Raw genomic sequence first — 25,659 nt, 5'->3', positions numbered from 1 at the left:
ACGTGGGGGTGGAGCCAGGTTGTGACAAGCACAACTGAACTCCTAAGGTAGTTCAGGTCCTCACATTTAAGGGAACCACATACCTTTTAAACACCTTCCCTCCATTGGAAATAATGTAGGGGCACCCTCTTTTGGGGTTCACAGCATTAGACCCCCCTAGTCCAATCCTTTTAAAACTTGGAGGCTGTTTTAGCGAGAGGCACTGGATGCTATGCTGAAAATTTGGTGATTCTACCTCAAAAACACAGCTTCCCCAGAGACTAGGGTTGCCAAGTCCAATTCAAGAAATATCTGGGGGCTTTGGGGGGTGGAGCCAGGAGACATTAGGGGTGGAGCCAAGATCAAGGGAGTTCTGGCCATCACATTTAAAGGGACGGCACACCTTTCAATTCCTTCCTTCCATAGGAAATAATGAAGTATAGGGGCACCTTCTTTTGGGGCTCATAGAATTGGACCCCCTGATCCAACCTTTTTGAAACTTGGGGGGTATTTTGGGAAGAGGCACTAGATGCTATACTGAAAATTTGGTGCCTCTACCCCAAAAAACAGTCTCCCCAGAGCCCCAGATACCTGTGGATCAATTCTCCATGATTTTCTAAGGGAATAAATCTCCATAGGGAATAACAGAGTTCCCAGCAGACATTTCCCTCCCCTCCCCCCGCTTTCTGACGACCCTGAAGCGGGGGGAGGGTCTCCAAACCGGGGGATCCCCTGCCCCCACCTGGGGATTGGCAACCCTACCAGAGACCTGTTGATCAACTTCCCATTATACTCTATGCGAATCAGTTTCCATAGGGACTCACGGAGTGCCCAGCAGACATTTCCTTCCTTCCCTGGCTTTCTGATGACCCTGAAGGGGGGGGAGGGGCTCCAACCCGGGGGATCCCCTGCCCCCACCTGGAGATTGGCAACCCTACTTATTAAGCGAACGAATAACTGTAAAGGGGGAAAAGCCATCAAAACAAACAAGGAGAGCAGCCCCCTACTCATGAGGAAAGGCCGAGCGGGGACAGTCGCCACTTGCCGCTCTTTCCCTTCACAGCGGCAGCGGCAGCAGCAGCAGGCCCGAGGCGGCGCGGGCCGTCGCCTCCCGTTGCCATGGCGCCCGCCCTGCCTCCGCGGCCTTCTCGCCTCCTCCCCGCCCTCGGCCCAGCCACGCCCCTTCCTCCTCGGGGCCGGCAGTCGGCTTCGGCCTGCCCGCTCCTCGCCTCGCCCACTCCCGGAGCTTGTTTGTCGACTCGCGGCCGGGGATGGCGGCGGCGGGAGGCCGCGGCCTGTCATGAAGCCACGGCCGCGCTGCGAGAGGTGGGTGGTGGTGGTGGTGGGGGTTGGCGGGAAGAGACTCGCTCGCCCCCTCGGAAGGGCTGCCGCGGACGGACAGACGGGACCGGCCAGGGGGCGCTCGCTTCCTCTCATTCGCCTCCCTTCCATTTGGGGTGTTTAGATCCCGTCAGGAAAAATGGCGCGGCACTCTGTGCCCTAGGGTTGCCAATCCCCAGCTGGGGGCAGGGGATCCCCCGGGTTGGAGCCCCCCCCCCCGCTTCAGGGTCGTCAGAAAGCGGGGGGAGGGGAGGGAAATGTCTGCTGGGAACTCTATTATTCCCTAGGGAGATTTATTCCCATAGAAAATCATGGATCCGTGGATATCTGGGGGGGGGGGCGGTATTTTTTGAGGTAGAGGCACCAAATTTTCATTATAGCATCTAGTGCCTCTCCCCAAAATATCCCCCAAGTTTCAAAAAGATTGGACCAGGGGGTCCAATTCTATGAGCCCCAAAAGAAGGTGCCCCTATCCTTCATGATTTCCTATGGAAGGAAGGCATTGAAAAGGTGTGCTGTCCCTTTAAATGCGGTGGCCGGAACTCCCTTTGGAGTTCAATGATGCTTGTCACAGTCTTGATCTTGGCTCCACCCCTAATGTCTCCTGGCTCCACCCCCAAAGTCTCCTGGCTCCACTCCCAAAGTCCCCAGATATTTCTTAAATTGGACTTGGCAACCCTACTGTGCCCGCTCAGAGGCACTGATTGCTTGCTGTAGAGACCTCCGAAGAGGCTCCAGGGCTGAGGCTGAGGATGACGGTCGGAAGAGAAAAGGGGCACCAGCTGGTGTCGTCCTCCTAGCTTCCAGTGACAAGAAGAGGTGGCTGCCTGGGAAGGTGGGGTGTGTGTGTGGAGGAGACTTAGAGATCTCCTGGAATTAAAAACTTAAAACATGGTTAAAACGTTAGCCCTCGTTGGTCTTAAAGATCCGCTTCTTTCTCCTTCTCTCTTACTTCCTTCTATATCACAGCTTGCTTTGTAAGGCTTGCTCAATCGCACAGGCGCTACAGAGCAAAACCTCTATTTTCTCCATTGGCTGAGGCTCCTCCCTTGGGGAGGAAGGGGGGAGGAATAGCTTGCTTTGCCAGGCTCTCTCAATTGCACAGTGGAGCTACTGAGCCAAGCCTATCTTCCTTCTATTGGCTGAGGCCCCCCCCCCCAGTCTCCCGGGGAAGGCAGGAAAGAGCCAGTGCTTCCTTTGCCCAGTTCCTTGGATCCCATGGGAGAAATATAAAGAAAGCATCTTTAAGACCAATGAGTGCTAATGTTTTAAGCATGTTTTAAGTTTTTAATATATATATATATTTGTGTTTGTGTTTATAAAATTTGTATTTCTGCTACCTAATCTTAAATAGGTACACACGTGGCCCGGGCTGACATGGCTCAGCCCAACTCAACATGACCTGGCCCAACAAAGTCTCATTTATATCATATTCGTCCCTCATAACAAAGTTATGAGCTCGACACCTCTGCTTTAGTGGAAAGAGAAGTTTTGCACTTGATGCAACCCACTACATGTTATTTAATTAGGATCGGTTTAGACTTGGTCAGTTTAAAGCATTTGATTTCTAAAGTAATGTTTATAATTCAGCGATAACAGGAGGGTTCTCTTGAGTACTCGAATCAGAGTTACAAGACTTCTCTTAATAGCAGACTTATGATCTGGCAACTGCAGTGTACTTTGTGGCATGACTTGAAGAAGAAGAATTGCAGATTTATACCCTGCCCTTCTCTCTGAATCAGAGACTCAGAGCAGCTTACAATCTCCTATATCTTCTCCCCCCCCCAACAGACACCCTGTGAGGTGGGTGGGGCTGAGAGGATTCTCACAGCAGCTGCCCTTTCAGGGACAACTTCTGCCAGAGTTATGGCTAACCCAAGGCCATTCCAGCAGGTGCACGTGGAGGAGTGGGGAATCAAACTCGGTTCTCCCAGATAAGAGTCCACGCACTTAACCACTACACCAAATGGGAAATGCTTGCTGTGCTTATTCCAGGAACGTTAATATTAGACCCACTTTGATGAATAAATATAATTTTAACCAAATTCTATTTCCCAAGCCTTTGAAGGACTCGATCCTACAGTGATGGATTAGTTTAAGACATTTGTGCTTGAAAACCCAGATTTTGCATACACAAACCTCTGTGTAGGTTCCCAAAAGTTCTATAAGCAGCTCAGGGGATAACTATGAATTGGAATCGCTTCTGTGGTTTCCTTTTCAGCAATTTTCATCTGTGAAGAATCTCTGGAAGACTGGGAATATCTTCTTCCAGCCAGAAGAATGAATCAGTAATCAGATTCCTTGTAAAAATCACCCTTATGTCAGTGTTCTGAGGAGGACCAACAATTGGCCACCTCCAAGATCTGAGAACACCATAGGGACATCATAATGCATAGCACTTTATCCAGTCAGTGAGCTTTTCCCCATTCTCATTTTACTAGCTGTTGAGTTCCGGTTTCTTCAAGGGTTTTTCTTCCACGCTTTTTTGCCCCCTCTAGTGGCCGATTCGATATCAAACAGCTTTATTTCCAGTTTATCTCCCGTCCAGATTTAAACAGCAAGGAGATGAGCAGGAAATAAAGTTGTTTGATATCAAACTGACCACAAGAAGGAGAAAAACATGGGAAACCCTAAAGAAACAGGAACTTAACAGGAAGTAAAGAGCCAGTTTGGTGTAGTGGTTAAGTGTTCGGACTCTTATCCGGGAGAAACAGGTTTGATTCCCCACTCCTCCACTTGCAGCTGCTGGAATGGCCTTGGTCAGCCATAGCTCTGGCAGAGGTTGTCCTTGAAAGGGCAGCTTCTGGGAGAGCCCTCTCAGCCCCATCCACCTCACAGGGGGGAGAAAATATAGGATGGGTGGCCAACGGTAGCTCTCCAGATGTTTTTTTGCCTACAACTCCCATCAGCCCCAGCTAGCATGGCCAGTGGTTGGGGCTGATGGGAGTTGTAGGCAAAAAAACATCTGGAGAGCTACCATTGGCCACCCCGATATAGGAGATTGCAGGGCGTTTTTTGTAGCAGGAATTCCTTTGCATATTAGGCCACACAGCCCTGATGTAGCCAATCCTCCAAGAGCTTACAGGGGTCTTATTGCAGGGCCTACTGTAAGCTCCAGGAGGACTGGCTATATCATGGATGTATGGTATAGTATGCAAAGGATTTCCTGCTACAAAAAAAGCCCTGGGAAATTGTAAGCCGCTCTGAGCCTCTGATTCAGAGAGAAGGACGGGGTATAAATCTGCAGTCTTCGTCTTCGTCTTTCTAAAATGAGAATGTGGAAAAGGCCCCCATTACACTCACAAAGCATTAAGAGAGAAAGCTCACACGCTGACTGCAGAGCTATGTCTTTTAAACCTATCTCTTTGTTCTTTTAGAAAACATCATGCCAAAACCCAGGCATTTGGAGTGACCCACAATCCACCTGCCACCATGCAAGCCCACAATAGTCGCCACAGTGCCCCAGGAAACAACGATGCCCCCTCGTGTGGTCATGCAGCAAGACTCCCCGGAGAAGGATCGTGCCAGCGTGGAGGGGATGTTCACATCCAGCTGAACTCTGCTACAATGGAGGCTGGAGAAAATCCTGGCTCCAGGCAGCATTCGCACTCAGCGACCCATAGTCGCTCCCACCCTCACTCTCATAGCGAAGCAAGGGGGCCGGAAGAGGGCAGCGGGGATTCGGAGGAACAAAGCGGCAGCTCTCTTTCAGACCTCAGATATGTTCTCCAGTGGCTACACAAGAGTCTCCCGTACATCTTGCTCCTGTCTGTCAAACTTCTCTTGCAGCATGTCATTGGTACAGTATAAGAAATCGTGGTGCTTTGGAAAATAGGTTGATATTAAAATCAAAGTTGAAAGGGAAGCAACAGGTCAAACTGACTTCAACTCTTTCACCCTAGGCCAAGGAATAAGAAACAGTTCTGGGCTCTATATAGAGCAGATTAGCAATGTATAGTTTGCATTTTATTTTATTTTTTTTAAAAACCCTATTTTGTGTGATTTGGATTCTTTTATCTTGGGGACTGGAAGGTGTTGTGTGAACTGATGGCAGCGCCATCTCCCGTCTCTCTCTACTGGTAATTTTACTGAGCCTCCCTCAGGCGTCTGCGATTACCACAGGCGTTCACTTTCAAATTTACCTTTGTGATCATGAAGGCTAGAAATGTGCTTTTTTGAAAAGAAGCTGAAATTTTCAAAAAGTTTAATTTTGAATACAGTACCTACATATTTTGGGGGAATTGTGCCATATATGCAGCCCAGTTTAAAAATGGTGCTTCCTGTCTTTGATGGGAGGGACAAAATATGTCCCCCTCTTTTTCAAACATAGTTTCGACAGTGAAGCTCAAAAACATATGCCTCCTTAATCCTTTTTCCTGAGCTTAACAAATAAGTTTCTTCATAGGATTTAGCTGGATCCTTATAACTATCCTCTGATCAATGCTTCCTCTAAGCTATGGAGTCTTGTGAGCAAAAATTCTACTTTGTGAGCTACTGGCATTAAAGTTGTGAGTGAGCAATTTGGCTACTGTATAAATTTGCTTGCTCTGGGGCCATCCTTCCTGAGCTAAGACAAAAATGTGTAAGCTAGCTCACACTAACTCAGCTTAGAAGGAACACTGGCTCTGGTTTCCATCTTCTGTTTTTGAGCTGTGAGATCCAGAACTCAGCAGAGAAAAGAACCGGGGCTTCTCAAGAGATTTGAAATGACTGTTTGCAAAAGCATCTTGTTGATTCTCAATTACCTTCACCTAAGAAAGTAAAATTTATTTTCTTTTCACTCTGTTTTCATTTAATTCCTCTACTGAGGAAATGCTAACATATTTAATTTGATTTTCTGCCCACCTTTTCATTCTTTTGTTGGTCTGTAAAGAGGCCCCCCTCCCCCATTTACGGCAGACCAAAGCCATGTAACCTGAAAAGCAGAATTCACCACAGGTGGTGAAGACAAATGGCTGTAAGCTTTGTCACCTGCCCCATCTTCATTGCACACAGGGGTGGAATTCTAGCAGTAGCTCCTTTGCATATAAGGCCACACCTTCCAATGTGACCAATCCTCCAAGAGTTTTCAAGGCTCTTTTTTGTAAGCTCTTGGTGAATTAGCTACATCAGGGATGTGTGGCCTAATATGCAAAGGAGCTTTTGCTAGAATTCCACCTTTGATTGTACAGTAGTGTTAACAGGAAATGAGGTGGAATATTGGTGAGCAGTAATAATTTTTTTAAAAGGGCAAGGAAAGAAAGACTGAATTCCCCAGAGGGGCAGAGAGCTATGTATGATGGTTGCATTCTTAAGGAAATCTACTCAGAAGTAACTCCCATTTTGGTCAGCGGAACTTACTCCCAGGAATGTGTGCTTAAGACTGCTTCCCTAGGATCCCTCAAATCTCAGCACCCAGTACTTGCACATGTTTGAAATCTTTCTTGAACAGTGAGGTCTAGAAACATGGTCTTTATTCTTTAAATGTAAATTGGAATTCTCAGTAATGAGGGATAGAGTGCAGGCCAAGTCATGCAGCACACTTCTACTCCCTGCGCACATCATGGCTTGTCATTTTTGTTTCTCTGTCTAAATAATTACAATACACCCCTATGAGTAGTATTGCATGTATTATTGCCCGTTTAATTTTGATTTTGCCGCATTTTTAAATAATTCAGTTTGATGCATGCTTTTATTATTTGTTTTTCTGTTTCTTTTTGCTTTGTAATTGACCCTTTTTTCCTAATAGGCATTTCTCTGGGAATTGGGCTGCTAACAACTTTTATGTATGCAAACAAAAGCATTGTAAATCAGGTTTTCCTAAGAGTAAGTATTGACCTCTCCAAAGAGGTAATAAGTATTTTTTTTTTAAGTTTTATTTCATCCACAAAAGTGATTAAGTCTTGAGAGGAAAGGGGAGCCCTGGGTTAATTTTCTTCAAAAAAAGCAAACAATAGGGATTCTCTTCTTTCCCCCTCCCCCAACTTGAATGCATCTTTGCCCAAACAAAAAATGTTGACTTTTGATATACTAACTGGAGGCTTCATAGAGAAACAGTTTGAAAATGTGTGAAATTAAATACAAACTCCTGTTATTGAAAACTCACGTTTACCCACAGATTTGCAAGCCAGGTTCCACTTTGTCAGCACAAAGCTGCTGGAGGGAGACATCTGCGCCAGTCAGCTTGGAGTGACGGCAAAGAGTGTGCTTTACATTTTTGTGCCAGTAACGCTTTTCAGATGATAGATCTAAGTGGGCTGCCGTGTTGGTCTGAGGCAGTAGAACAAAGTGGGAGTCCAGTAGCACCTTTAAGACCAACAAACTTTCATTCAGAATGTAAGCTTTCGTATGCCTGCATACTTCTTCAGACTTAGGGGATAGGGAACAGTGGGCTGAAATACATGTAGTTGGTGGGTTAAGAGTGTAAACTGATACAAAGGATCAAATGGCAAAATAGTGTAATAAATTGGAAGACCATTTGGTCTGGATAGCAAAAAAAGGTAATAGAACTTGCCTGTTCTTTGCTGTTGCTAAAAGTCTAGGTAAAACAAAAGGGCATGTATTTCCTAGTTCTTGTCCACCTAAGAACTAGTCCTAAGAACTAGGAAATACATGCCCTTTTGTTTTACCTAGATTTTCAGCAACAGCAATTAACAGGCAACTTTTATTGCTATCCAGACTAAATGGTCTTCCAATTTATTACACTGTTTTTTCATTTGATCCTTTGTATCAGTTTACACTCTTAACCCACCAACTACATGTATTTCAGCCCACTGTACCCTATCCCCTTGTCTGAAGAAGTATGCATTCATATGGAAGCTTACATTCTGAAAAAAACTTTGTTGGAAGCAGGAATCAAGTTTCACCTTTAAGACCTTCTACTTTTTTGATGAGGCTGATAAACTCTTGGTGTTCTCGCAGATGAAGGCCAAACTATTCATGTTGTCGGGGGGGGGGGAGTAGGTGTAATTATTTCTCTTCTTCCATTTCTTCACATGTGAAAATCCACCGTCCTCCCTATTCTTGCATCTGGCAAAGGGAGCTTTGACTCTTTGAAAGCCGACACCCCCTAAAATTCTGTTGGTCCCTAGGGTGCGGATGGACTCGAATCTGACTGCCCTGCCTTGGTTGCTTTAAGCCCACGAAGAGAAGAGAGAAAAATAGTAAAGTGTCCAGTAGCACCTTTAAGACTAACAAATTTTATTGTAGCATAAGCTTTCGAGAAACACAGCCCTCTTCATCAGATGCATCTGACAAAGAGAGCTGTGTTTCTCAAAAGCTTATGCTACAGCAAAATTTATTAGTCTTAAAGGTGCTACTGTTTCGCAGCAATGGAGTAACATGGCTAATTCCTCTGGAGCTATGATCAAAGAGAGAAAAGGCAGATATTCTGCCCACACTGTCCTTAATTGTATACATTTCTATCACATCTTCCCTTAGTTGTCTTTTTTTCCTGAACTGGACAGCTACGAGCTAACTGCAGCCCAGAGATCACTAATGTGCTCTACAGTGAGAGCTGTCCCTTCCCTTGGCATGTTGCCAACTGTTGTGGTGTCCTAGAAACCAAACATGGACTAGGAAGGGCACCATATATGAAGCCATTCGTTAGGCAGCGCAAAGATAAGTCTTATGAAATAAAGCAGGTCTGTCTTGTGATCTTTTCCTGGGTCTGCTAGGGGATGAGCCCCTCCCCCTGCCTTCTCTTGTAGGCAAGATGCTCCAATCCCTTAATCCTTTTGGTTGCATTTCCCCCCTGTAGTACTGAGATGTGTGACCATCTTCAGTTTGAACCGATTTTGAGTCCAGTGGAATTTTATTTATTTATTCGAGATTTATATCCCACCCTTCCCACGAATGGCTCAGGGCGGCTTACAACAATCAATCAAACATAAAATTTAAACAATTTCAAATATAAAACAGTTAAATATTTAAACAGTTAAAACCTTAAAACAATCTGTAAAGATCAACAAAAGTTTACTCAAGGCATGAGTTTTTGTGTGCACACACACTTCTTCAGATGCAAGTGTGCATTGCACAGGAAAGTTCATACCTTGAATAAACTTTTGTTGGTCTTAAAGGTGCCACTGGACTCAAAATTTGGTCTACTGCTTCAGGCCAGCAAGGTTGCCCACCCAGACCCATCTTCCGTTTGGTTGAACCTTCAAGACCCTCCCCCCCCCCCGTTTAATTTAGATTGTTTAATTTTTTTAAAAAAACAGCTGATTTCATCTTTTCCCTTTCTGCCTTTTATATGTTACTTATGACTTAATTTTGCTACAATTTTAATTTCATTGCCATCGTTTTGATTGTTTTAAGACCCACAACCTCATGGAAAGCATCTAAATTATGTGTGCGGACTCTTATCTGGGAGAACCGGGTTTGATTCCCCACTCCTCCCCTTGCAGCTGCTGGGATGGTCTTGGGTCAGCCAGAGCTCTGGCAGAGGTTGTCCTTGAAAGGGCAGCTGCTGTGAGAGCCCTCTCCAGCCCCACCCACCTCACAGGGTGTCTGTTGTGGGGGAGGAAGGCAAAGGAGATTGTGAGCCGCTCTGAGACTCTTCGGAGTGGAGGGCGGGATATAAAATCCAATATCATCTTCTTCTTCTTCATATGCGCAAGTGGCCCATAAAATTGTTTTGGGAAGCTTTAACCTGTGTTGTTTTATCTTGTTAAGGGACTATGGTGTTGTTTTTGTGCCTCTGAAGTTCACTAGTTGCCTTGAATCTAAGGAGATACAGCAGGATGTAAATATTTTAAATAATAAGCATTAAGGAGAGTTGGGAACATCAGAATTAACTATGAATTAAACATAAAATTTGATTATTTTAGTTTGTAATTTAGATCAAGTTTGGCTGAATTTATTTATTTATTTATTTATTTATTTATTTATTATTTATTTATTTATTACGTTAAGCTTATATCCCGCCCTCTCTGCAAGTGGACTCAGGGCAGCTCACAACATCACATTACTTCCATTAAAAACCAATAAAACATATAAAACATAATCACATATTGAAATTATTTAAAACATTTCATGGTGCTGTATTAATACAGTACAGTATAGCGGTTCTGAAGGGCCAGGTCTAGATTTTCCGGGGTACATTCGGACTGGCCGCCCATCAATAGATAGAGCTGGGTGTCATCTGCATATTGATGACAACCCAGTCCATACCTCCTGACAATCTGGGCAAGGAGGCGCATATAGATATTAAATAGCATCGGGGATAGGACTGCTCCCTGTGGCACCCCATAACTGAGAGCGTGCCTCAGGGATGCTTCCTCCCCTATCACCACCCTTTGTCCCCGATCTTGGAGAAAGGAGGTCAACCACTGTAAGGCGGACCCCTGAATCCCCACATCGGCAAGGCGGCTAGTCAGCAGCTGATGGTCAACCGTATCAAAAGCAGCTGACAGATCTAATAACAACAGCACCGCTGAGCCGCTCCAATCCAGATGTCGCATGAGGTCATCTATGAGAGCGACCAGAACCGTCTCCGTCCCGTGACCTGGTCGAAAGCTGGACTGGAATGGATCCAGTGCAGAAGTGTCCTCCAGGAATCCCTGTAGCTGAGTTGCCACCGCCCGCTCTATAACCTTACCCAAAAAGGGAAGGTTTGATACCGGCTGATAATTTGCCAATATGGCCGGATCTGCAGATGGTTTTTTTAAGAGGGGACGGACCACTGCCTCTTTAAGAGGTGTGGGAAAGATCCCTTCTACCAGGGATCTGTTGACAAGTGGGTCACGTAGCCACGTCTGGCTAGCTTTTATAAGCCAGGACGGGCACGGGTCCAACCCACAGGTCATAGGGCGTACAGCCAAAAGGATCCTGTCAACTTCCTCCAGGCTGAGTGGGCTGAAAGAATCCAAAATTGGACCAGAAGACGTGCTCGGTGCCCCAAGTCCTTTTACTGTATCAACTATGGCGGGAAGGTCGCGTCGGAGCGACGAGACCTTATCTGCGAAAAAACTCGCAAAAGCCTCACAGCCTATTTCCAATTCTCTAATATTTTGTTTACCCTGTGATAGAGTTGTTAGTGACCGAATTATAATAAACAATTGTGCTGGGTGCGAGGTCGCAGATGAAAGGGGTGAATGTTCCCTGTTCTTCAGGCAGAGGTCCCAGGCTTTTGGGGGGGGGGGGGGGGGCGGGGTCAGTTGTGTAATAAGGTTGGGGCTAAATAAAAGAATGGGAAGGCAGCATGGTATAGTCTGATCTCATCAGATCTTGGAAGCTAAGCAGGGTTGGAACTTGGACGAGAGACCATCAAAGAAGGCTCTGCAGAAAAAGGCCATGGAACAACCATCTCTGCTTCTCACTTGTCTTCTTCTCACTTGTCTTGAAAGCCTCCCATTGGGGTTGCCATAAGCTGGCTGTGATTTGACAGCACACAAATAGAAGGATGGGTTTCATGGTTACAGATAGAAGAACATAAGAGAAGCCATGTTAGATCAGGCCAACGGCCCATCCAGTCCAACATTCTGTCACACAGTGTTTGTGGAAAGCATTTACCCACCATTAAGTCTATTTCCACATCATTTACAAAATCTAGGAGAGAAGTGGATATTGAAGTACAGAACTTGCCTGTATTACAGTTTTCTTAAGGTCGTCGTTTGGGCCAGATGCGACTGTATCAGAGGACCAGTCGCCCATTAGATTAAAAAGTGTTTGCAGTCAAGACTATTTGAGCGGAGGGTAATAAACAACTTTATTTAAAACATGTATATGTCTACCTTTTCTCCCAAGCATTTCAGGACCCAAGAAGGTGGGCAACAATATATATATATATAAAAGAAAATCAAAACATTAAAATAACAGATTTTTTTTAAAAAAGATCAAAAATGCCTACTGTCTTTACTAGCAGGGAATTTCCCCTTTTGCCCCAGCTCCGGCTGCCGCCAAAGTTCCTCAGAGTAATTTTATCTTATAACCAGGAGGGACAGGATCACCCACGTTCTCTTCTGGGAGGTGCTGGACATGTGGAGGACAGACATGGAGAAAGAATGTGCCGCGGACAAAGGGGATACCTCCCAGGAGGCCCTGTCGGGAAAAGCAACACTGCCCCACATGGAATATGCAAAGAGAAGCAGCCCTCTTTTGATTTCTGAAATTCCTTTATGCAAATTTCATCGCGTTACGGCAGATAAGTTAAAGAATTTTTTAAAACCCCACTTCACAGTCTGACTAATTTTGTGGAATGAGTAGAGAATGTCCTAAAGCCTTTGACAACTGCTGAATTGTAAGTGACTCAGTTTTGGAGAATGAACTGCACAGCAGTAATCTGGGGTCTTGTCTTTGTAGGCTGTTAACTAACACCTTTTAAATCTCCTACCTTGCAGGAAAGGTGTTCCAGACTACACTGTGCTGGGTTATTCTTGTTCCTAACAGGATCATCTGTCCTTCTGTATTACACCTTCTACGACACCTTGCTTCACTACAGGTAATTCAAACCAGGTTTATCCACAGTGTGAGTTGTTCATCGTTACTTTTCTTCTCACTGTGTCCCTTCAAAACAAAACACTTTAGGGTGCTGGTTAGAAGGGAGAGAGCCTACTAAAGAGTGCCATGTGACAATTATAAAATTATGCCTAGTGTGGAGAAAGCAGGTTGGACCTTTACAGTTTTTCTGCTTGATCTTGCTCAGTTCCTCATCAGGCAATGCTTTTGTCTGTGTGCACCCTGTGACATTTTCTTTTTGGTGGTCAAAAGGGGCCGCTCCTAACTCTTATGCCCGCAGAAAGGCTGGAACGGTCCAATCCAGTAAGCAGAGAACTTTTCTCCCCTCCCTTACAGTGATACACCAGCCCCGTGGTGCAGAGTGGTAAATCTGCAGTACTGCAATCCTAAGCTCTGCTCATGACCTGAGTTCGATCCTGGCGGCAACTGGGCTCAGGTAGCCGGCTCAAGGTTGACTCAGCCTTCCATCCTTCCGAGGTTGGTAAAATGAGTATCCAGCTTGCTGGGGGGGAAAGTGTAGATGACTGGGGAAGGCAATGGCAAACCACCCCGTGAAAACGTCAAGATGCGACGTCACCCCAGAGTTGGAAACGACTGGTGCTTGCACAGGGGACTACCTTTACCTTTTTTTACAGTGATATGGTCCACAGTGGGCTAGGATTCAGGAGAGACGAATAAATGAAATCTTTCTGTACTGCCCAAATCACATTCTGCAACTTGCAACTGCAAGATGTGATGATGACCTCTAACCTAGATGGGTTTAAAAGGCAACTGGACACATTCACGGATGGTAGATTTATCAACAGCTATTAGCCACGGTAGATAAACGGAAGCTGTGAGATCAAAGGCTAGATGTCCCAGGTGTTGGGGAAGCTAAATAAAGAGAAAGATCTGTTACTTTGAAAAGTTTACCCCTCAGCATTGAAAAGCCACTGTTGGGAACAGGATGCTAGCCTAGATTGAGGTGCTAGGGTATAGTGGTGGAGTGTCTGGTTAGGATCAGGCTTGACTCTACCACTGACACTCACTTAAATGTGCCAGTCTCTCTTTCAGCCTGACCTATATCACAGGGTATTGGTTAAGATAAATGGAAAGGGTGGGTGGTGGTGGTGGTGAGATGATGTAAGTTGCTTTGGTCCCCATTGAGGAGGAAAGTGGGATATAAATTTCTAATTAAGTATTGATCCTTGTTCTAAACCAGCTGATCTTTGGAGCCAGTTTGGTGTAGTGGTTAAGTGCGCGGACTCTTATCTGGGAGAACCGGGTTTGATTCCCCACTCCTCCACTTGCACCTGCTGGAGTGGCCTTGGGTTAGCCAGAGCTCTCCCAGGAGTTGTCCTTGAAAGGGCAGCTGCTGTGAGAGCCCTCTCAGCCCCACCCACCTCACAGGGTGTCTGTTGTGGGGGGAGAAGATATAGGAGATTGTAAGCCGCTCTGAGTCTCTGATTCAGAGAGAAGAGCGGGGTATAAATCTACAGTCTTCTTATATTGGTTAAAATGTAAAATATATATATATTTTTGCTTTAAAACATTAAGCATGTCTTCAGTCCTTGGAAGACTATGTGGAAAACTACTTTTGTAAGAGCTTGTGAAAATCAAACTATGATTGGTTTTCACATATTGTTTTTAGTTCCTCTAGGAAACTCTTGGGTGGAAATTAGAACAGTACAGGTCATGATTATATTGCAGGTGCTTCCCTACTCTTTGTAGTCCCAACATATTTTAAAAAGATTGCTCTGACTGCAAAAACCTTCTTTGGGTTTGCCTTGCCTCCCCTCCCCCCCGTTATTAAGTCTTTGCAACAGGTCTCTTACTGTCTCCCTAGCAAATATCACAACAGCAGCTTTCAGTGGACTGCCTCTCAAAATGGCAGCCTTGTGTTCAGTATGTATTCCCCCAACTTGTGCCCCCCTCTTTTGTATAGCTCAGTTTGCCCTGTGTTCTGACCTCATTTCAACACGCAGCCCCCCTGCTCCCAGTCCACATCAGTGGCTGCTAATGGTGAGGAAATGGGCATCATAATTATGTAAGTGTCTATAGAGCAAGAGGGGTAGCTGTGTTAGTTTGTATGTGGCAGCAGAAAACAGCAAGACTCCAGTAGCACCTTAAAGACTAAAATACATGGCAGGATAGTCACTGTGCGACTCTCAAATGCTCCTACCATGCCATAAGTTTTGTTAGTCTTTAAGGGGTTACTGGACTCTTGTTCATGTCAGCATCTAAAGACCATCTGGAGACCAAGTCCTATGAGGAAAGGTTGAAGGAGCTGGGGATGTTTAGCCTGGAGAGGAGGTAGCTGTGAGGTGATATGATCACCATCTTCAAGGACTTGAAGGGCTGTCATCTAGAGGATGGTGTGAAATTGTTTTCTATGGCCCCGGAAGATAGGACCAAACCCAATGGGTTGAAATTAAATCAAAAGAGTTTCCGGCTCAACACTAGGAAGAACTTCCTGACCGTTAGAGCGATTCCTCAATGGAATAGGCTTCCTCAGGAGGTAGTGGGCTCTCCTTCCTTGGAGGTTTTTAAATAGAGGCTAGATGGCCAACTGACAGCAATGAGGATCCTGTGAATTTAGGGGGAGGTGTTTGGGAGTTTCCTGCATTGTGCAGGGGGTTGAACTAGATGACCCTAGAGGTCCATTCCAACTCTCTGATTCTATGATCTAGGCAGTTTGAATGAGTTGTTGGATAGAAGGGAACTCAACACAGAGCTGCCATTTTTGACAGCAGTCCGCCATTCTTTGCAAAATCTATTTCCCTCTTAACAGTTTCCTTGAAATGCATGGGGTGGTGAAATGCTGAAGTGCTAACTGACAAAGCCATTCGTTTACTTGAGAGTTCTGTAAAGAGTGTTAAGGTTAATGGCAATCTTAGTGGGGGAACCCCTTATGGGAGAGGGGTTGTGGGAACCACTGCAAGCATCTAGCAATCCCGCTGGACATCAAGATGACAAATGAGTAAATGTACAGAAAGCAGATCCAGGTGTGTTGGTCTGAAGCAACAGAACCAAGTTTGAGTCCAGTGGCACCTTTAAGACCAACAAAGTTTAATTCAGGGTATAAGGTTTTGTGTATATTGCATGCACACTTCATCCGATAACACAAAAGCTGATACCCAGAATTAAACTTTGTTGGTTTAAAGAGGCCAGTGGACTCAAACATTGTTCTGTACAGAAAATAGGATACCACGTTGAGAATGTAGCAGAGGTCCTAATAAATCATGAAAGATAGCTGAAAATCCTTATATGACCCAGTCAACAAAGCAACAAGACATTTTTATCAAAATATGGTATCCAATCACAAATTATCTCTTTCAACAAGGTGTACTACCAGCAAACAAGTGCTATAAAACTTTGTTATTTTTTTGAGAAAAAAAAACAAACAATTTGAAAGGGGAAAATCCAATCTAAGTCTATTTTCCTTATGACTTATGCTATGGATCATTGTGTTATGTTTACTTGCCTAAAATAGAAACAGAAAAACTTAGTTACACTTCGTCACATTTATTATTTTATTATTGTTATTGTTGTTGTTATTGTTGCATTTATTATTCGGTTTGCAATCTTGTCTTTTACGTATATTTTTATTAGCAGTAATAAAGCTATTTGAACAAAAAAAAAGTTTACAAAAAAAATCAAAAACGCTGTTTGCACTCTGCTTAAAATGAAAATGTGCTTTTAGTTCAAGCAGTTCTCTAATAGTTAACAAACCAATTCCTTCCTCTTAACTTCTGGTGCCTTTTTTTCTTCTTTAAAGCTTGATTTTTCTGACTCCACATATGGATTTCATGGATTTCTGGGAGGTGCTTTGGATCGTGGGAATCACAGACTTTGTCCTGAAGTTCCTCTTCATGAGTTTCAAATGCATCATTCTCTTGTTACCTTGTTTAATAATGTCATTTAAGGCCAAGGTAAGGCATTGACTCTTTTAATGCCAGCCGTAAGTATCCAGGCGTTAACACTCTTAACATGAAAGCAGGGATGCTGAAATACAGTTTGAGCAGCGAAGGGCAGAGAAGAGGAGGGACGGTAGCTCAGGGGGTAGAGCATCTGCTTGGTAAGCAGAAGTTCCCAGGTTCAATCCCCGGCATCTCCAACTAAAAAGGGTCCAGGCAAGTAGGCATGAAAAACCTCAGCTTGAGACCCTGGAGAGCCGCTGCCAGTCTGAGTAGACAATACTGACTTTGATGGACCCAGGGTCCGATTCAGTATAAGGCAGCTTCATGTGTTCATTTTAGTGCTGACAAGTCCTCGGACAGGGCCCACAGATGTGAAATTTCCAGGAGACTTTGGAAAAAACTAAAATCTAGGCAGTACTTAAGCTTATTTTACTGCTTTAATTCTAAATGCAGGGCTTTTTTTGTAGCAGGAGCTCCTTTGCATATTAGGCCACACACCCCTGATGTAGCCAGTCCTCCAAGAGCTTACAGGGCTCTTCTTACAGGGCCTACTGTAAGTTCCATGAGGATTGGCTACATCAGTGGGGAGTGGCCTAATATGCAAAGGAGTTCCTGCTACAAAAAAAGCCCTGTTTATAACTGTCTTCTCCAGTACAAACCTAGTCTAGTCATCTTCAGAGGCCCTGCTTGGGTTGCTCCAGCCATCTGCGGCAGTGGACAAAAGTGTATTACTTGGAGGGAGACAGTAAGACCAGCATCATATTTGAACAAAAAGCTATTATTAGGGTTTGTAGAATCTTTCGGGCTCAAGTGCCGTGTTCTACTGGAGAAAGTTTTCCTTCCAGACGTTTCGTTCTCAGCTGCGGAGAACATCCTCAGTGGCGTTGCAGCCGGAGCAGGCGCTCTGACCTTCTTGGCTGCTGTGCGACTCAATGCACAGCAGCCAAGAAGGTCAATTGACTCAATGACTCAATGCACAGCAGCCAAGAAGGTTAGAGCTCCTGCTCCGGCTGCAACGCCACTGAGGATGTTCTCCGCAGCCGACAACGAAACGTCTGGAAGAAAAACTTTCTCCATTAGAACATGGCACTTGAGCCCGAAAGATTCTACAAACCCTAATGATGATGCCAGCCGTGAAAACCTGAAGTCTTTGAAAAAAGCTATTGAACATTGAACTCTTCAATAGTGTCGTATCACACATTTTGTGAGCAAAATTAGTCCTTAACATTCTGAATAAAACTTTGTTGGTCTTAAAGGTGCTGCTTGACTCCTGCTTTGTTCTACTGCTTCAGACCAACACGGCTGCCCCCCTGGATATATCCTAAACAATAAAGATATCCTTGAAAATAGTGCTGTGTACATCCGTAGCATTCACAGATAGATCAAGATGGAGGGGGGGGGTCATGTTAATCTGTCTTTAGCAGTAATAAAGAGCAAGAGCTCAGGGGCACTGTAAAGGCTAACAAAATTTGTGGCAAGGTATGACCACTGCAGATGGTGACTGTAGCCATGAAATTAAAAGACGTTTGCTCCTTGGGAAGACAGCTATGGTGAACCTGGGCAGTATAATAAAAAGTAGAGACATCACCCTGCCAACAAAAGTCCATATAGTCAAAGCAATGGTATTCCCAGTAGTAATTATGGCTGTGAGAGCTGGACCATAAGGAAGGCTGAGCACAGAAGAATAGATGCTTTTGAGATGTGGTGCTGGAGAAGACTCTTGAGAGTCCCTTGGACTCTCAAATCAGTCAGTCCTAAGGGAAATCAACCCAGACTGTTCCCTGGAAGGTCAAGATGCTGAAGCTGAAGCTCAAATACTTTGGCCACCAAATGAGAAGGGAGCACTCAGTGGAGAAGACCCTGATGCTGGGAAAGACAGAAGGCAAAAGATGAGATGACTGGACAGTGTTACTGATGTAACAAACACAAATTTCAGCAGACTTCGGAGGATGGTGGAAGACAGGAGGGCCTGGCATGTTTGGTGTAGTGGTGTTGTGGTTAACTGTGCAGACTCTTATCTGGGAGAACCGGGTTTGATTCTCCACTCCTCCATTTGCACCTGCTAGCATGGCCTTGGGTCAGTCATAGCTCTGGCAGAGGTTGTCCTTGAAAGGGCAGCAGCTGTGAGAGCCCTCTCAACCCCACCCACCTCACAGGGTGTCTGTGGTGGGGGAGGAAGGTAAAGGAGATTGTGAGCCGCTCTGAGATTCTTCAGAGTGGAGGGCGGGATATGAATCCAATATCATCTTCTTCTTGGTCCATGGGGTCGCAAAGAGCTGGACTGTGCGACTGAACAACAACAAATGATCTTTCGTGAGATAGGGTTAAAATTAAATCGCAAAAGTAGTGACTCACGAAAGCTCCTCCCCGGCCACAAATTTTGCTAGTCTTTATGGTGCTCCTGGACTCTGGCTCTTTTCTGCTGTAGTATAAACAGGAGTTATTCTCTAATGGCGTTGATTGTTTTACATGGACATTTTTATGCTACACATTTAGAGTGAGTAAAGTCTTTGTAAAAGCATTTCGCTCATTCCAGAAGAGAAGAACAAATGAAGTGTTTTTCATTTGCTCCCCCAAATTGCCAGTTCTGCTGGAAAAATGGGAGGGGTGACTCCCCCCACCAAAAGGCCATTTTTCCTCTGGGTCTACCCATCAGTAAGGGATCTGTTTTATCTTCAAGGTGGGAATATTTCCCAAAGGGAGTCACCCTCTGTGACTTGGGGGGTGGGGTGGGGTGGGGTTTGCCATCATTGGCCATTCCTCATTGTCCAGTATTATTCATGTGACTGATGTAGTAAGCATTGCCCTCACTCAAAATGGGCTTAATTTATCTTGTGTGATGACAGCACATAACCAAATGTGATTGGCTAAATAGTATTATGACCAATGTTCCCTCTAAGTTGAGTTAGAGTGAGCTAACTCACAGATTTTTAGCCTCCAGCTCGGATTTTTGTCTTAGCTCAGGAAGGATGACCCCAGAGCACATTAATTTATGCAGCAGCTCACAGCTTTAATGCCATTAGCTCACAAAATAGAATTTTTGCCTACAAGACTGCAGCTTAGAGGAAACACTGGTTATGATATTATCCTGTCTGCTAAGATAGCTCAAGAAACAGAGCTGTCTGATGTAACTGAGGAATTTAGCATCTAGAAAACATCTACTGGATTCAGCATATAATCAGGAGAATTTTCTCCCCTCTGTAGGGTTACTGGTATATGCTGCTGGAAGAAATCTGCCAGTATTACCGAAAAATTGTCCCTATCCCTGTCTGGTTCTGCTATCTTGTTGGCTTGAAGGAGGAGGAAACCATGCTCGGATGGAGTCTTGGCATCTTACTGGCTCTGCTCTATCTGACCCTAAAGGTAATTCAGTGCTAAGTTTGTGAAATTCTCTGCTGCTGAATTTCTCTACCAAAAACGATCAAAAGAGAAACTAAGTGCGGTTGTTCCTGTTTCTTTTTGCCTTTCAGTTTTTGAGCTTTTTTGCACACCTGAAGCACTTCAGGCAGGTTCTAAGAGTATTTTATTCCCAACCGGTGAGTACAGAAAAAAACCAGACTCTAGAACCCCCAGGGTGGGAGAAGGGAACAGTCGCCAAGCTGGAAAATGCCATCCTCTTAGGACGTCCATGCAGCTGTACAAAATCTCACTTACTTGAGACAGCTTTTTCTGAGAGCAGTGGCTGCGGGAATAGTGGTGAGGTCTAAGACGAAGAGTCTGTGATGGCTCAGCAAGGGATGCCATCTGAGGCCGCATTTGCATTTATTTAGTTACATCCCGCTTGTCTCCCCACAGCAGGACTCAAAGCGTCTGTAGAACATCATTCTCCCCTCCTCCATTCTCTCCCAACGACCCCCTGAGGTAGGCCAGGCTGAGTTTGTGATGGGCCCTAGGCCACCCAGCAGGCTTCCGTGGTAGAAGTGGGGATTCAAACTTGGGTCGTCCAGGGTTGTAGTCTGCCGCTCTAACCACTCGACCACACTGGCTCTCCTTCCCTACCACACCACCTAGGCCATGCAAGGCTTGATGTGCTGCCTTTAAGGAGACCCTGGAAGCCAAGAGAAAAAGGAGCATTCAGTGCTTTAGCTCCTGGGAGGGCCAGCAGCAAGGCGGAGTCTGTCTGTCACCGCCCCCATCTACCATTATGCCCGTGGGAACACCCAGTGGCTGAGCTCTGAGCAACAGCAGCTAAGATACCCTGAGACTTCCCAAGCAAGAAGAATCGATTGGAGAGGAAAGCTGGGAACTGCACAGGGCATGCCATCCCCAGGTTACATCTGATGTTCATGCCCACAGGGGGCTGCAAGCCCCTTGACCTAAGGAACAGCTGTTTTCTCAGTATCCTGAATGAAAAGCCCTTGCAATAAGCAAGACTGTTTGGCCCCAGTGCTGCAGGAGCGGGGTATACCGCTCAGCACCTCAGAATGGCTGTGCTGTACGTAAAACTGGCAACTTGCATGCTCTGTTGGAAAAGGGATCTATCCTTTGAGAGCTACTCTAGTGTCCTAGCAAAGGTGACGCAGGGAGGAACCCACTTCAAATCTCACCTTTGTTCTAGGCAAGCCGCGATCTCAAACCATCCATCCATCTGCAATATGAGACATCCTACCTGACACCGTTGTGAGCAATAATGCTCTCGCTTATACTAACAAATCTCGTGCCACCCCCGCCTGTCAGAATTCCCCAGTGCCGAAGCCGCATCCTTCCAACCTCAGCTGAGCCGGGACTGACTTCCTTGCATCCTTAAAAAATACTTCCTTGCGAAGTATTTTTTAAAAGCACCAACCTTTCTTCTCCCTTCTGCCATTCTGCAGAGCTACGGTGTGGCCGCCAGCAAGAGGCAGTGCGCCGACGCAGATGACATCTGCTCCATCTGCCAAGCTGAGTTCCAGAAGCCCGTCGTTCTCATCTGCCAGGTAACACTCCGTAGTCTTCCGCAGGCTCATCAATGGACTCTAGAGCTGGGGAACCACCTGAGGGGCAGTGGCACTAAATGGCTGAAGTCAGCATAGGAACAAATTGGTATTTCAAAATGGCAGATGCGTAATCTCTGCAAATATTATTGCAGGGGGTTTTTTTGTCTCTAATGCAGACATTATGGAGGTTTACAAAATTATATATGGGTATCTAGGGCAGTGATGCTCTGAGAGCCAGTTTGGTGTAGTGGTTAAGCGTGTGGACTCTCATCTGGGAGAACCAGGTTTGATTCTCCACTCCTCCACTTGCAGCTGCTGGAATGGCCTTGGGTCAGCCATAGTTATTGCAGGAGTTGTCCTTGGGTGTCTGTTGTGGTGGGGGGAGAAGATATAGGAGATTGTAAGCCGCTCTGAGTCTCTGATTCAGGGAGAAGGGCAGGGTATAAATCTGCAGTCGTCTTCTTCTATTCTTGGTGCGTAGGGGGGCGACAGTGGGAGGGTTTCTGGTGTTCTGGCCCTCCTGGGGGACTTCCTAGTAGCACTTGGTTTTGCCCACTAGGTGACAGTGTTGGACTGGATGGGCCGTTGGCCTGATCCAATATGGCTTTTCTTATATTCTCATAAAGCGCCTTAAACATGCTATATATTCTGGTTATGTCATAGAAACTTAGCATTTCTTCCCTCAGAGCAGTGGTGTCAAACTCATTTGCTATGAGGACAAGATCTTGACCTTGTCGGGCCAGACCATATGTGTCATAAAATGTAATTGCCAGGTCAATTTATAAAGGACACAGACACAGACACACACACACAGTTTAACCTAATCCACCTCACTGGCTTGCTGAGCCTCGACTAACAGAAGGTAGAAAGGCTTTCAGTAGTTCTGCTGTGTGACTGAGAGAGCCTGGCAAAACTAGCTCTCTTTCCCCCACTTCCTCCCCAAGGGAGGAGCTTTGCTCTGTAGCTCCTGTGTGATTGAGCAAGCCTGGCAAAGGAAGCAGTGAAGCAGAATGAGGCAAAAGGGAGGGAGAAGGAAGCAGATGACAGCGAGTTGTTCGTGGGCCTGATTTGGCCCCTAGGCTGCATGTTTGACACCCCTGCCTTAGAGGATAGAGCATTGTGGGAGAGCCTTGGTTCAGCGGTACAGCACCTGATTTGCAGCCAGGTCCCAGGTTTCATCTCCAATTGAAAAGATCAGATAGGTGATGTGAAAAATCTGAGCCACTGCCAGTCTTGAGTTGGCAACTCTGACGGACCAAAGGTCTGATTGAGTATTAAGGCAGCTTTGTGTGTTCACTGCGTATTTTCATGAGGGTTGCACACCCACTGTATTCACAGTTGGAGCCCATGTGGCTGTGTTACTGGCTTGGATTGCATTTGTATCGCATCTCAAGGAAATAGCTTATTTAGGATTGCTGGGTAGTCTCCTGTCCAGGCATGACCAGTTCCCAGATCTGCTTAGCTTCAGCAAGACAAGATAGGCAGTCCCTACAAGGCTTTTGCTCTCTCCTGCTTTTTGTTTTCTTCTCATGGACTAAATCATGGCGAGGGGAGAGAATTCCATTCAGAACAGTGTACCTAGGAACAGTTGGTGATGGGGTTATTGGAGGCTCTATAAATTCTACTGGCTGATTCTGGACTAGAAGAGGGGGGGAAAGAACATTGTTCACCTGCCTGGTCTTTGCTTCCGCAAACAGCTTCATCATCTCCAAAAACAGGGGCTTTCTATCCATAGGTAGCGGAAACGGAGTTTAGACATCTGCTAGGAGGTTTTCCCAAACACCCACCCACCCTTTGCTTCATGTTTAGCTGGAACATACAACATACCTGGCTGCTTTTTAGATGGATTTACCTGTTTAATATTGCAGTTGTCAGGTATTTCTTTAGGTAAGCCACCTTGAGTACAATTTTTTATAGGAAAGAGGGATATACGTAAATACCATAGATAAATTCTCCAAAAAGGTTCCTTCCCTCCCAAATTTAGTCTCTCCCCTCATTCCCTTTGAGATTTCAAGCACAGCTGTGTCACTGACTCCACAGGTAGGATTTGAAGTACTAAAAACTGTAGATTTTTTTCAACATATTCTTCTAAATGTTTGGTTTTTCAAATGGTGTTCTGAGGGAACCCCCAAGCGGCTTCTCACAGAGAAGACCAGTAATGGCAAGCAAACCCCGCAAAGCTCCTGCAAACACACAAAGCTGCCTTAATACTCAATCCCCAAAAGGTAGTTTAGTGTCCTTCAGAAGCACAGGTCCTTCACGTTGCAGTCACAGGAAAGGGGTAGGCACATTTTTGCACTGTACACAGCAGCCCCAGAATTCTCTGTAATTCACTAAATTCCGTGGCAGACAAATCAGCAGGGAAAGGGATGGCTGAAATGGGGGAGGTATGAAAACAACCACTCTACACCAGTTCAACCAGGGCCACCAGTTTAAGCTAAGCAACATCTATTCAAACTCAGGTTTTCCACATGCTAACGAATCCAATCGGGTCCTTTTCGTTGCAGCACATATTCTGTGAAGAATGCATAGCTCTGTGGTTCAACAGAGAGAGAAGCTGCCCTCTGTGCAGAACAGTCATCTCAGATCACATCAACAAGTGGAAAGACGGGGCGACTTCTGTGCAATTACAGATCTATTAAAAGCTCATGGCTTCTTCGATTCACCGGGTAACTTGCTTGAATACAAGGGCTTTCAGTCTAAGGCAGGGCGGGTATTTGGCACTGGGCCTGACACTTTTCTGGTCTTGCACTGCTTGATTTGTACACAGTCAAATCTTTGGCAGTGCACGTGCCACACAGCAACCTGACTGAAGTCAGCATTTCACACACAAGGGCTGGCTGGCTTCCAAAGCAACAGGATCCTCCAAGCATTGCCCCGGAAGTAATAAGAATAGCATTGGTGCCTACTCCAATAGGATTCAGCAGCACCTCACAGGATTCAGTGGCGCCTTCCTGTTCACACACTTCTTGTCCCGTTTCTTCTCTTACTGCCGAGTTACTTCAGTGATGTAAACATGGATGTTTATTCCTTGAAGTCTATTTTTTTTAAAAAAACAAAACCCTATTTGGCGTTATATTTTGACAAGGAGCAAAATTAAAAGAGGACATGTATCTACTAACTGGTATTTTGTTTAAAAAAAAAGTTGTAATAGACCTGAAAGTTGGCAAGAATAAATGTAGTTTATAAATCTATGGAACACCCTCCTCGTGCCCCCCTTTGTGTATTTTGTCCATTTTCCGCCACAGGAAACTTCACCGTACTTTGTAGCATGACTGATAGGTGTGCCTCAGTTGCGGCAAGGTGCCACTGTCAGGCCTATAAGCGGTGCATCGCGTTCCAAGGCACGCAGCACCATCTCATGTGCTTCTTACACTGAAGCACTCACAGGTACGCAGGACTGCAGCCTTAATATTGCAGTGCCGTAGTATACTTTCACCAGCCACATCTGCTGGCACCAGAGTGGCACCTCCAAAAGTTCATGCATCTGAGAAGTATTCTGCGCAAGCCACGGTGGGTATCATTTTCAAATTCGTTCTCAACACTCAACGGCTCAGACTGATAAAAGAACCTGACAAATTGGGCCTACGAAGCTGCCCGATGAGGTCAGATGGTCCCTGCCCCATCTTGCCTACATTCACCCAGTTGTCCTTGCTGTTCCTGATCAGCAAGGGTCTTTCACAACCCTTTTTACCCTGTGGCTCTTTTAGGTGAAGGTGCCAAGGATGGGAGTTGGGTCTTCCTGCCTTCAGAGCACATGCTCCAGCCCTGAAACTTTGGCTTTCAAAAGGAAGACTAAATCATCCAGTGGTCTCATGAGTACCTGTGAGAATTTAAAAGGTCACCAGCGAGCAGCCATTCCCCTCCTGTCCCAGAAATGGCAACTTATCGGATGCAGGACAGCAAGAAGCAAGCATTTATCGAGGAAGTTGCCCCTGACCTTTTATTCTATGGGTGAAAAGCCCCCTTCCCCCTCCCTTAACTACCACCTTTAAAACAACTTTCCATAGAGGGTACAATTCAACATCAGCCATTTTTGAATGCAAAGGAAACGTTGCCCCATTTAAGGAACAACTTTAGGATGTTTT

General features: G+C 45.5%; 1 protein-coding gene across 1 annotated transcript; it reads left to right on the top strand.

Annotated features, from left to right (window-relative positions):
* The first annotated feature begins 1,157 nt into the window (after positions 1-1,157).
* Positions 1,158-24,773, top strand: RNFT1 (ring finger protein, transmembrane 1). Its single transcript, XM_060259076.1, has 9 exons — positions 1,158-1,305; positions 4,698-5,119; positions 7,049-7,125; positions 12,639-12,739; positions 16,514-16,667; positions 19,860-20,018; positions 20,126-20,191; positions 21,470-21,571; positions 24,079-24,773. The coding sequence occupies exons 1-9, from the start codon at positions 1,280-1,282 to the stop codon at positions 24,211-24,213; spliced, it is 1,242 nt and encodes a 413-aa protein (XP_060115059.1). The 5' UTR covers positions 1,158-1,279; the 3' UTR covers positions 24,214-24,773.
* Positions 24,774-25,659: the final 886 nt, after the last annotated feature.

The sequence above is a fragment of the Heteronotia binoei genome, chromosome 18, assembly GCF_032191835.1.
Source record: "Heteronotia binoei isolate CCM8104 ecotype False Entrance Well chromosome 18, APGP_CSIRO_Hbin_v1, whole genome shotgun sequence".
Lineage (NCBI taxonomy): Eukaryota > Metazoa > Chordata > Lepidosauria > Squamata > Gekkonidae > Heteronotia > Heteronotia binoei.
Note: the sequence above shows the minus strand (reverse complement) of the source record. Positions and strands in the feature narration are given on the sequence as shown.

Coding starts and splice junctions, on each gene's coding strand:
- RNFT1 (XM_060259076.1), top strand. CDS start 1,280: ATGAAGCCACGGCCGCGCTGCGAGAG. Junction 7,126..12,638: donor TAAATCAGGTTTTCCTAAGA/GTAAGTATTGAC, acceptor CCTACCTTGCAG/GAAAGGTGTTCCAGACTACA. Junction 21,572..24,078: donor CCGTCGTTCTCATCTGCCAG/GTAACACTCCGT, acceptor TTTTCGTTGCAG/CACATATTCTGTGAAGAATG.